Source organism: Tupaia chinensis, unplaced genomic scaffold (genome assembly GCF_000334495.1).
Source record: "Tupaia chinensis unplaced genomic scaffold, TupChi_1.0 Scaffold000531_1, whole genome shotgun sequence".
NCBI lineage: Eukaryota > Metazoa > Chordata > Mammalia > Scandentia > Tupaiidae > Tupaia > Tupaia belangeri.
This window is the reverse complement of record NW_006160044.1, coordinates 1025280-1037822: the sequence shown is the minus strand read 5'-3', so window position 1 is coordinate 1037822 and position 12543 is coordinate 1025280. Positions and strand designations below refer to the sequence as shown.

General features: G+C 52.8%; 1 protein-coding gene across 1 annotated transcript in view; it reads left to right on the top strand.

The window, feature by feature from the left end:
• Window positions 1-10709, top strand: part of LOC102491644 (sodium/glucose cotransporter 1) — a 74177-nt gene extending 63468 nt beyond the window's left edge. The window contains exons 13-15 of the mRNA XM_006157180.1: window positions 2666-2881; window positions 7992-8094; window positions 10022-10709. Coding sequence (XP_006157242.1) covers window positions 2666-2881; window positions 7992-8094; window positions 10022-10308 — 606 coding nt within the window. The 3' untranslated portion in view covers window positions 10309-10709. The remainder of the gene's footprint in view (window positions 1-2665; window positions 2882-7991; window positions 8095-10021) is intronic.
• The last annotated feature ends 1834 nt before the right edge of the window (window positions 10710-12543 follow it).

The window sequence follows — 12543 nt, the reverse complement described above, 5'->3', positions numbered from 1 at the left end:
GAACCGCTCAGCCTTGCACAGTCTACTAGACACAGTTACAGAGGCCAAGGTCTCGCCTTGCCTACTTCTTGGGACTTACCCTTTCCATGCACAGCCCTTAGGGCCTAGTCACGCCAAACAACTCGTAGGGCTGATTGCCAAACTGCCCCGTGCCTGCTCTGACCTTCCTTCGCCCTCATGGACTGTTCGCTTTGTCAGGGCTCTTTAGAGCCTCTGCCTGGCTGAGTCTTCCTCCCAGGCTCGTCTTGAGTGTTCTGTCCTTTGGACCAACCTGCCAGCGCTCTTGCTTCGCCCAGCTCACCAGGTCTCAGTCTAACACCAGTTATGTAGGGCAAGAGCGCTGGGTTCCTGGAATGCCGGAGCTGCTTCTCTTTGCTCTCCTGGGAAGGGCATGGCAAGAGGGGCAGACAGCCGTGGGACCCTGCCTCTCACCTCTGACAGCAACCTCAAACTATCAGGGCCCACCACCAAGGAAAACGGGGGGATCCGATCAGCGGCCCTCTGACTTCTGGCCCATGGATGCAGGCATATGTGGTTGTAAATCCTCAACCTGGAGGGTTTCTCTCTGCCCTCTCTCCACCCCGTCTCAGGCGGCATGCTCGTCAGAGTTCTGCGCAGCTCCTTCTGTAGATGGTTTCTGTGGATCCTTCTCGTCAGAGTTCTGCGTAGCTCCTTCTGTAGATGGTTCTATGGATCCTTCCGTGAGCCTGGCTTTCGGTTTCAGCTTTGTCCCGAAAAACACTTGCCCACATGTTGTGTCCTTTGTTTCCTCTGACACCCATCCCACTGGATTCAGCTCTAGACTTGGCCCCCCAAGACAAGACCAGGTCCTTACTCTTACAGGGCAGCCTAGCTGGAGGAGCTATTGGGCCATCAAAAAAAAAAGTCATGATGTATGTTTTCCTATGCAAAAATGCATTATGACTTTTCCAACAACCCAATAGATGACACCAGTGAGCAGACAGACTTGTGATAGTGAGGCAGTGCTGCTCGAAGGATTAAAAAGGATCATAGAGGGCGGTAAGGCAGGTGGAGCTGGGGGGATCAGGACTAGTTAAAGTAGCGGGAGAAGACCTCTCCTAAGGAGTGACCTTGAATCTGAAACCTAAAGGACAAACTACAAGGACCAAGAATTAGGAAGAGGCCCAAGCAAAGAGAGGGAAGGTGTAAGGCCTGGGCCCAGAGCAGAGTAGGCAGGTTCAAGGGGCAAGATGTCAAGCTGGTGGGAGTAGAGCTACCAAGGGGAGATTGGTGGAGCCGGGTGAGGTCGATCAGGGGCCAGAGTGGAGGCTGGATTCTGGAAGTAGGGTGATGAGGAGCCACTGGTGGGCTTAGGTGGAGGCCGGGTCTTCTCTAATGTATGGTTTTGTGGGTTTTTTTTTTTTTTGTCTTTTTAAAGAATTATTTTATTTGACTTTTTTAATGTATTTATTTTAATTTGACCAGAGAGGAACAGGGTGAGAGAGAGAGAGAGAGAGAAAGTGAGAAAGCAAGCCGCCATGTTCGAGACTCGAACCATGGTTGTCCATGTGGGAGGCCAGCGCCCTTCACCATGCCACCTATCAGCCCCTCTAGTGTATGTTTTTGTTTGTTTGTTTGTTTGTTTGTTGAGAGAGAGGTTTTTGCTATAAGGCGTGTGTGCTCGTCAGACAGACAGAGAGACAGAGAGATAGAAAGCGAGAAATCACCCCCCAGGGGGATGGCCACACCGCAATCCCTTTTCCTCCATTCTCCTCTTGGAATCTTGGGCACGCACACACACGCACCTGGCGTGAGTTTTAAGCCACTAGGTCTGAGGTTGTGAACTGCAGTCGACTACATGGGAGTCCAGTGACATAGCCATTATGCTAACTGCTGGTCCCTCTAGTGTATGTTATAAGAGGCCATTCTTGGGGCCAGCAGGTGGTGTGGTAGTTGAGGCTCTGGGCTCCCACTTGGGCAACTATAGTTCTGTCCCAGACCTGGCAGCTTAGCTTTCTCTCTCTGTCTCTGTCTCTCTCTCTCGGGTGCATATCTCTCTTTTTCTCTCTCATGAGCATACTTACCCCATAGCAAATTTTTTTAATAGTAACAATAATAAATAAAATTAAATAATTAAAAAATAAAAAGCAAAGCCATTCTGGCTTCTCTGGGGACAGTGGACAAGCAGGAGACCCGGTAAGGAGCCCCGCGCGTATGAGAGGAGATGGCGATTCAGAGTAGGGCGGTAGCCTTAGAGATGCTGGTAAGTGACTGGACTCTGGATACATTTTGGAGGCAAAGCCAACAGGATGTGCAGTTGGATCAGTGGTGGTCAGGATGGAAAGAAGGGACGCAGAGGTGGCTCCTGACGTTCTGGCCTGTGCACTCAGGGTGGCAGATGTGCCGCTTAGAGAAGTGGGAAGACTGGGTTCTTTGCGGACATGCTTCGAGACGATTAGTCATCATCTCACTTGAGAGTGTTTCCAAATCTTCTGAAGTTCTCTGCTTGGCCCAAGAGAGTCCAAATGTCCCAGGGCTCTCCTCTCCTCACGGTGGCTCACCATCTGCTTGTGCAAGGTATTTAACGCCCTTAGGATGCCAAGCTTGACTGTAGAACTCAGCGAGTCAGGAGATTGAGGCTGCAGATGATTTGGCGTCACCTGCCTGCCTCCCTGGTGACCCCATCAGACTCCTTCTTTGGCAGGGTGCCTTCTGGGGGCTGATTCTTGGGTCCTTGATTGGCATCGTTCGAATGGCAGCTGACCTGGCCTACGGCTCCTTGAGCTGCACGAAGAGGAGCAGGTGCCTCACATTCATCTGCGAACTGCACTACCTCTATTTCAGCGTGCTCCTCTTCGTGGTCACTCTGCTCATCATGGTGGGCGTCTCCTTAGCCACCGACCCGATCTCGGATGAATACGTAAGTACTGCCCTTAGGATGCTCTGGGGCCAGCCCCACAGTCCCAGGGGAACAGCTGTGGTAGTCAAATGAGCAAGAAATAAGAGGACATCCAGACATAGCCGAATGACTGGGGTTTTATTGCCAGTGGTGTTCGGAAGGACTCATGTCTCTCAAAGACCCCGCAGCCCCGAGCGAAAGGAGAGGGGAGCTTCTAAAGGCAAAGATGACAATCATTTCTGAATTGGCGTGGGGATTACGATGGAAAATAAGAAAGGGGTGCAGAAGAAAGGGAGTGGGGGTTCCTATGTGACAGCAGTTACAGAACTGGACCAAGCAGGTTAAATCATTTCTAAGGGCAGAGCCAGCAGGTGGCACAGTGGTTAAAGGTGCTGAACTCCCACATGGCTGACTACAGTTCAAGTCCTGGACCTGGCAGCTTGCTTTCTCACTTTCCCTCTCTCTTTGTCTCTCACTCTGTCCATCTCTGGTCAAATTAAAATAAATAAATAAAGTTAAATAAAATAATTCTTTAAAAAAATAATTTCTAAGGGCACTCTCTAGACCTTTGTTGAATGGTCCCCGGGGCTGCAGGCAGGGATCTGGTGATTGGTGGTTACATTGCTAAGGAACAGCTAAACATAAAATTTCGAACTCTTTAGCAAAGACAGTATAACTATTAATCACTCTGTTTATTTTGGGCAAAAGGAGGAAGCAAGTATAATGTCAAGTTCAAAGATGGAGGTGCATGGGGACCAGCAGTTAGCATAATGGCTATGTCACTGGACTCCCATGTAGTCAACCACGGTTTGCGTCCCAGACCCAGTGGCTTAAAACTCACGCCGGGCACATGTGCATGTGTGCCCAAAATCCCAAGGAGAATGGAGGAGAAGGGATTGCGGCATGGCCATCTCCCCTGGGGGGTGATTTCTCGCTTTCTGTCTCTCTCTCTCTCTCTCTCTCTCTGCCTTTCTGGTGGGTGCACACGCCCTATAGCAAAAACCTCTTCAAAAAAAAAAAGATGGAGGTGCTTCTGCTTCACAGTCAGCAAAAAATGGCTGAATTCCTGTGTTCTCTTTAGAGGTGGGAGGGCTGGGGTTTGGGGGTTGACAGTAGGACTGGAATGGGCTGAAATACACAAGTCATGCAGAAAAGGACCTTCTTTACAAAACAAAACTAGGGGCAAGCAGGTGGTGTGATGATTAAGGTGCCGGATCCCACATGGCTGACCGTGGTTCAAGTCTCAGACCCAGTGACTTGAGAATCACACTCAGTGTGTGTGTGCGCTCCCAAAATCCCAAGAGGAGAAGGGAAGAGAAGGGATTGTGGTGTGGCCATCCCTACAGGGGGTGATTTCTCACTTTCCCTCTCGCCGTCATCCTCTGTGTGTCTCCTGTGAGCATGCACACCTTATATAATTAGCAAAAACCTAAAATTAATGAATAAATAAACTAGCTCTTCAAAGATCGGCCAACTAGACACTTAGATTGAGAAACTGGGCTTTTAAATGCAAACTTTCCTTGGAACTGTTAAATTCACTAACACCCTGTACAAAGCACTATCGTCAGGGTAGTCCCGGTGCCGCCACCTGAAGGAGGTAAACCAAGGGGGAGTGGCGGGATTGCCAGGCAGCTGCCTGTGCCTCTCCTGCCTCTCTGAGGCAGGCTGTGGTCACCTCTGTGTTGAATATGTATTAGGAGGCCTAGGTTCTGAGGAGTTAAATACATTGCTCAAGATACCAAACCGGTAAGTGGCAGGACTGGGCTCCAATCTGGCTTTGAAGCTTCACCATGTCACCATGGCACGTTAGCTGGACAGGGGGTTAGCCCTCCCAAGAAGCAGCAGGAGGGAGGGTCCTGGGCACCCATCCAGCAATTAAGAGGGCCTATGAGGCCTTTCTCACTACTGCCCCGGGGTCTGGATAGAAGCCGGTGTTCCTTATCGAACGCTGAGCCCCAAGGACACATGCACATGGAAAACTGCAAGCCTCAGGGCCCCTCAGCCCCATCTTCGGGTTTTTCCCTCTGACCACACCTTTTGCTCAACATTTTCCATCCGATTCATTCTTCTCTCGCATGCACAGCCTGGTTGGACGAGGGATGAGCACATGGGGTAGAAAGCCATGTCCAAACTCCCCCAGGAATTGCTCCCAGCTTGGGGACACAGCCGGGAGACTTCTTGTTCCTGGTGCCTTGAGAAACTGGGGGCGGCTGATGCTGTTTACTGCTGCTCAGGGTCTTGTTGGCTTAGGCCATCTGCATTCTTTTCTGCCGTTCTCTCATGCTCCAGTTCTGCCTTTGCCCACTTCTCAGTCAGCCAAGGATCTTCGGAGTGTTCGTTGCCTGAAGTAGGCCGGAGCTTTGGAAAACACGAGGTAGCTGCCAAAAGCGGAGGGGGAGATAAAAGGGAAAATGTGTATCTACGGATCAGTGACAATGAGCTGGGCACGGGCCTCAGCCCTGGAACACACAGCGCCTCTGCCTACTGCTGCCAAGGGAGGGGAGCTCCCTGCCCTGACTTGTCCAAGCTCAAAGCCCACAGATCCATACAGCACTAGAATGCGGGCTTTTCCAGCAACCCAGCAGACTCATCAAGGAGGCTGACAGAATTATTGGGAAAGCAAAATGCACGTGTGTGATGGCATTAAGAAGCAATTAAAGGGGATCAGTGGTGGTTAAGGCACAGAATCCCTCATGGCAACCTCCGAGGTTCTAATCCTGCACTTGGCAGCCTGAAAATCACACTAGGAACATACACATGCCCAAAACCCCTAGAGAAGAATGGAGGAGAACAGAGCGTGGCATGGTCATCCCCTGGCAAGTGATGGCTCTTTCTTTCTCTCTTGCTTTCTGGTGAGTGCATGCGTCCTATGGCAAAAAAAAAAAAAAAAATAGCAAAGGTCAAGCCAAGTCTCTGCCATCAACACAAGAGAATTTTAGTTCCAATGTTTTGGTCTAAGAGGCAGGACAGAGATTCCAATCTACCTCTCCTGAGGCTGCTGCAGAGTTGAATGTATCCATGTAGGTATTCCAGGACAGGCGTGGTGGAAATGTTCTTCCTTGTGCTTCCGCTGACCCTAACACTTTTTTCTTTTAAGGTTTTTTTGCCATAAGACACATGTGCTCATCGGAGAGACACACAGAGACACGGAGAGAGGGAAAGTGAGAGATTACCTCCCAGGAGGATGACCACGCCAAAATCGCTTCTCCTCCATTCTCGTCCTGGGATTTTGGACACACACAACACGCACCTGCTGTGATTTTTCAAGCCAACAGGTCTAAGACTTGAACCGTGGTCAGCCACGTGGGAGTCCAACACCTTATCCACTATGCTGCCTGCTGGCCCCCAACTCTAACCCTTTCGGGGGTGAAAAAAGAAGGCAAAACAATTGGCTGGGTCTTGTTGTTTCCCAAAGTTGCCATACATGCTGTGGACAGAAGTCTGACTATTTTTCCTATTTTTCCAAAATCTTTTCAAAAGGGGACTGGGGAAGTCATGCCCACAAACATTAACAGACCATTTATTTTCTATTAACAGGATTCTTCCTACCTCCTGTCCCTGGCATAGTATCTTTGAGATGTATATTTCAACCAATTACAGTATATTCTTGTGCTTATCTCTTCCCAGGACACAGAACTTTCCTTTCCTTGAGATGTAGATTAAGCCTTTCTTTAATCTCTTCCCAAGACACAGATCTTCCCTTCCAGTCACCAACCTAAGAATTGTGGAGCCCACCTATAACCTACAAGCCCCGCCCCCTTCTACATGTCCTGCCTTTTTGGGCCAGACCAATGGAAAATCTCTTCACTAAATGTTGTCTGTCAATCTCAAACAAATAAAAGGAACCCCTGTACATGATCACCCCCAGAAAAGGCATGTATGCTTCTTCTCTGGGCCTAGGTCACTCACAGTTGGCTTGGAAATAAACCACATTAATTATTAATTATTAATTTTACAGTTGGTTATTTTTTTTCATCGACAATGCTTTGTGGAGTTTTTGTTTGTTTGTTTGTTTTTATTTTTTTGTCTTCTAGATGGTGTATGCTCTGACCACAGAGAGACAGAGAAAGAGGGAGAGTATAAAGTACCCCAGGGCCAGCAGGCGATATGGTGGTGAAGGTGTTGGACTCCCACATGACCAACTGTGGTTCAAGTCCCAGAACTGTTGACTTGAAGATTACACCAGGTGCATGTGCATACATGCCCAAGATCCCAGGAGGAGAATGGAGAAGGGATTGTGGCATGGCCATCCCTCCTGAGGGGTGATTTCTCACTTGCCCTCAAACTGTCTCTCTCTGTTGAGCGCATGCACCCTATGGCAAAAAACTTAAAAAAAAAAAGAAAAGAAAGTACCTCCTATGAGGAATGGTCACACTGTAAACCTTTCCCCTCCATTTCACCCGCCTCTCTCAGGATATTGGGTATGCACACCCATGCACCAAGCCGCCAGGTCTAGGACATGAACCATATGGTCGACCATGTGGGATCTGCTTCCACCAATAAGCCATGGAGTCAGCTCTCCATATATGTTTTTAGGAAGAAAAAAATAATTATAGGTAAGACAGGAAAAGGGGGTGCTTCTGCCCCCCTGGTTTGGCACCTGCAAATGCCTATAGAGCTTGAACACTTGAGCTCTGTCCCAGGGCCAGGAATGGCCGGCCCCTCCTGGCCTGAGTTTGTGCTGTCTCTGATGCCCAGTGAAGGGCTTCTGGCATGAACGCAGCTCTGGGCTGCCCTGTGTCGCTCGTCCAGGTGAAAGGGCTTCCCTCCCACCACCAGAAGTAGGCACCGGGCGATGGGCGGCATCTCCCACCCTGAGGAGATACGAATCCAGAGCCCTCAGGATGGGAAGGAGCTCTGAGCTCCCTGCCTCCAACCCCCAGCTTTGGGGTTCAGCTGAAGGACACCGAGGCCCAGGCAGGCTGTACCTGCCTTTGCCAAGGTCATGCATACAACAGGGTGCCAGGCCAGAACTCGAGCCCAGAGTTCCTGGTTCCCACACTTCCCCAGGAATCTGGAGTCTAACGACCAGATCTCTTCTCCGTCCTTCACGACTCTGGTGCCTAGGCTTGGGCTGTGGAGCTCGGCGGCAGGGCCTGGGTGATGACAGGTCCCTGCTGTCCCTCCCCAGCTCTACAGGCTCTGCTGGAGTCTGCGCAACAGCACAGAGGAGAGGACCGACCTGGACGCAGAGGTACGCAAGATCAGGTTCCCTGGGCACCGAGAGCGGCCAGGTAAGGACGAGGCTCCAGACCACGGAGAGGTGGGCGTGGCCTGTGCTGCCCTCGGTCTTCACCCCCCCCCAGATGTTCCTGCAGAGAGAGGCCTGTCCTTTACTTTTCATAAGATGTCCCCTGCGGGGGGGCGGGGGGGGCGTCAGGACATGGAGAGGTGGGCGTGGCCTGTGCTGCCCTCGGTCAGGACATGGGGAGGTCGTCAGGCCTAGCAGACATGAACGGGGAGCAGCCTGGGCTGGAGGGAGGCGCGTGGGACAGGAAGCAGACATTGGGTGACAGCACTCCAGGCTGTGAGGAAGGGACATAGCGCCAGCAGGGCTGGGTGTCTTAGAAGCGTCTTACATGGCGAGGGGAGTTGGGATGGAAGGAAATGCAGATGGGTGAAGAAAAATAGGTGTGAGGACTGTCCTGTGACCACAGCCCAGAGAGACCCGGAGCTTCCTCCCAACACCGGCAGAAGGAAATATGCACCTGTTCAGGGTGGCCTCCATTGACTTCAGTGGGTTGGGAGTGTGGCCTTCCCTGGGCATGGGGCCCCATGGACCTGGAGAAGGCAGGGCACCAGGCTCCTTCTGAGGCCTGCTGATAGTTCTTCTCCTCCAAAGGTTGTAAGTTGGCTTGCCAGGCATGCCAAAAGTATACCCATATTGCTGGGCGCAATTACTGTCCCCATTTTAGAGCCGGGGAAACCAAGGCACAGAGCAGTTAAGTAACTTGCTCCACAGACAACCAGCTAGGGGCAGAGCTGGGATTTGAACACAGGTGGTCTGACTCCAGGGTTCAGGCTCCTGGCCTCCAGACTGTCCCACTGCCCATCACACAGCACTGACTGTTTGGTGCAATAGCTGTGATTCAGTGACCAGCTGCCTTTTCCACACGGGCCCCAACACCTCTCCCAGCAGCGTCGGAGGTCCTCTAAGCACATGGGCATTTGAGAACAGAAGGAAGAGTCTGGTGCTCAGGGCTTCTCAGCCTCGACATCAGAGATCTGTGCCCCGGCTCTGGGGCCCTCCAGCGGCAGACGCCCTTCCCTTTGGAAGACAGGCTCCCCTGTCCCCGCCTAATGGGTTCCACGTCCCTGATGCCTCCTCAGCCTCAGCTGGCGCAGGGGCTGTACAGCAGGCTGAGACACCCATGATGGTGCAGCGCACAGTGCTGGGAGCCCGCTCAGACTGAGATGGGGTTGTCTGGTCGTCCAGGAGGGAGCCATTGCCAGGAGCGAGCCATTGCCAGGAGCAGCTCTAGGGTCCCATTGCAGGCAGGGCTGGGCCTCAAGCCAGCGCGCTGGCGCTGGCCGTGGTGCTGACCCGAGCCTGTGCCAGCCCGAGGGTCAGCCAGAGCCAGCGGGTGAAGAACCAGTCAAGGCCCACATGGGCATTTTCACTAGTCTGGCCTAGAGAAATGAACAGCAACCTTCCTGTGATTTCTAGATGCACTCCCAGCAACACCAGGGATGTACTTCCAAGGGCCCGGAGTGAACCCTGCTAGGGCTGTGCAGTAAGACCGGTAGCTGCCTGGAGAGACAGGTCCAGAGAGCGGTGTTCATTTCCGGGGTGCACAGGCTTTTTCCTGTCCTCCAGAGTAGTGAGTGGGGGGCGAGGGGTGCCCAAGGAGTAGCAGCCACCTGCCCTAGACCTAGAGAGATGGGGAAGCGTGGGCATGGCCCACACAGGAAGATCTGGGCCCAGCTGAGTGTCTGCACCCATCTCCCCACAGCACCCCAAGTCCCTCATCTCACTCTCTGTCTCTGTCGTGTTTCTGAGGAGCGTTGTAGGCATGTCACAGCTGGGACTGAGGGCTAGCCTTTGTATTGGAGGCCCGCCCCCTGGTCTTCACATGGGACTCCCTGCTAAGACCTGACTCCCTAAAATGTCAGGTTGTGGCCTGCACACCTCGTGCCCTTTGCCTGTCCCCTCTGTTCCAGGTGTATATGAGCAGGACAGGAACTGCTTCTGGAATATCTGGGAACTGTTCTGTGGCCTAGACTCATACCCAGGCCCCAAACTGGTCCCAGAAAAGACAGCAGAGGAGACGGAGGAAGCCAGTGAGAAGGTACAGGTGACTGAGGGCAAGACGGAGGCCCCCGAGGAGGAGCTGGAAGGGAAAGCACATGGGCCCGTGTCCAGGAAGCGCTTCTGGAGGAACTTCGTGAATGCCAACGCGGTCATCTTGTTCATAATCGTGGTCATTACCCACATCTGCTTTGCCTGAAGCAGCTCAGACGAGGGCCACCGGGAAGGGCAAAGAATGACACCTTTTCCAGACTCCTCCAGCGTGAAGGGGGATGAAGCGTTTCCTGCTGGGAGCCCCAGGGGTACAGGGCCAAGGATTAGACTAATGAAGACGCTCTCCCTCAGTGTCCCACATGGAGGGCCACCAGCTGGAGGGCGTGCGCGCTGTGCCCCAGGTCAGAGCGAAGTCCATCCGAGATTACAGAGACTATGCAAATGAGAACATCTGTTCCTTTGCAAGTGAGTCATCCTCTCCAAATGGCTCTACTGCATAAACACTGACTTTCACTTTAAATTTAATTTTGGCTTTTTATCCTAGATATATTTGGGATTGGGGCTTGTGTTTACTTCACTGTCACCAGTTCCTTTCCTGTACCCAGCCTCCATTGCTTTGTTCTCGCCTCATTGTTCCAAGGGATGGCCCTGCTGGCCAAGAGGCTGAGTTGTGTGAAGTCCCAACCGGCCCCCACCAGGGGCTGTCACCCCCAGGTGCTGTGTCGGTGCTGATAACCACGCCATGGAGCAAGAGCTGCTCTGTAGATGGAAACTTCCGCTCCTGCCTGGACCTGGGGGCGGGGGTACCGAGGCAGTCTCTGCTCTAACATCACAAGCCTCCCCACGATGCCACACTGCAGGGTTTCTGCCACGCAGCACCCTCGGAGGGCACATCTGCCGCACCTAGGCCCCCAGGAGGTTACACCTCCTCCAGCTGTCTGATGGGGCCACTCCTGGCCTGAGCTTCTGTAAGCGCTCCCTAAACTTTCGTTTCCTTCTCAGGCCAAATTAAATGAGTGGTGTCACTAGGAAGTTTCAGGTGCCTTGAGTGACTTGGCAGAGGTCCCCTCAGCACCGAGGGGATCTCGCTCTGAAGGCAGGAGAACTCACAGGACCCGCCCCGTCTTCGGTCCTTCCGGTGACATTTTCGAGTGCCTACTCTGGCAGCCAATGTGTTCAGCTCCAGGGAAACAGCCCTGAACAGAACACGGAAACTGCTCACCGGCGCTCGTGGTCTTCGGGGAAAACAGACACGGAAGCAAAAGCAGCCACAGCCAGCAACTCACGTGGCCTGGTGTCCTCGTACCCAGGGCAAGTGTACTGTCACGTCCAAGCCACGGAATCAGCCTGTGGACACTGGAATGGACGCCCTCATTTTATAGGGGAGGAGATGGAGGCTCAACAAGGGAAGCCACACTCTGATTTTTTTTCCTTTTTTTTTTCTTAGATAGTTTTGCTATCGGGTGCGTGCACTTGGTAGAGAGACCGAAAGCAAAAAATCATGCCCAGGGGAGATGGCCATACCACAATCCCTCCTCCTCCAGTTTCCTTAGGGTTTGGGGCACATACACACATGCACCCGGCATGAGTTTCAAGCCACCAGTTCTGGGACTCAGACTGCAGTCGACTATGTGGGAGTCCAGTGACAAAACCATTATGCCGTCTGCTGACCCCGGAGGCCAGACTCTTGTCCACCGCATCATGTGTTCCCTACAGGAGTGCCCAGCAGGGAGCCTTACAGGGCCTTGAGTCAGGGAAGGAGGATGGTGAGCTGATGACCTCCTCCAGTTTCCTTAGGGTTGGGGGCACATACACACATGCACCCGGCATGAGTTTAAAGCCACCAGTTCTGGGACTCAGACTGCAGTCGACTATGTGGGAGTCCAGTGACAAAACCATTATGCCGTCTGCTGACCCCGGAGGCCAGACTCTTGTCCACCGCATCATGTGTTCCCTACAGGAGTGCCCAGCAGGGAGCCTTACAGGGCCTTGAGTCAGGGAAGGAGGATGGTGAGCTGATGAGCAGAAGGGACGACGGGTAGGAAGACGTGAGTGAGGGTGCCTTGGCATGCCTGGGGATGCTGAGACGTGGCATGGGCATGGCGGAAGGAGCTGAGCAGCTGGAGACCCCTGACCCGTTGACCTTGGATGGCTTGGGGTCCCCAGTCCCTGGGAGCCAAGGCAGGAAGTGATGGGAGCAGACCTGCTGGCTGCTGCCAGGAAGGCGGGAGGAAGGCAGGAACACCACGGGAGACTGCTAGAGCACTGCAGGCCCGTGCAGGGTGGAGAGAGAGAGAAGGGGGCTTCCGGAGGGCACCAATTCCAGTAAGAGGCCACACCGGAAAAGGTCAGGTGTGTGGGAAGACTGAGCTGTTTCTAACATGCTGAGTCTGGGCTGCATGAAAATGTTCATTGCCATCTTAAAAAAAAAAAAAAAATT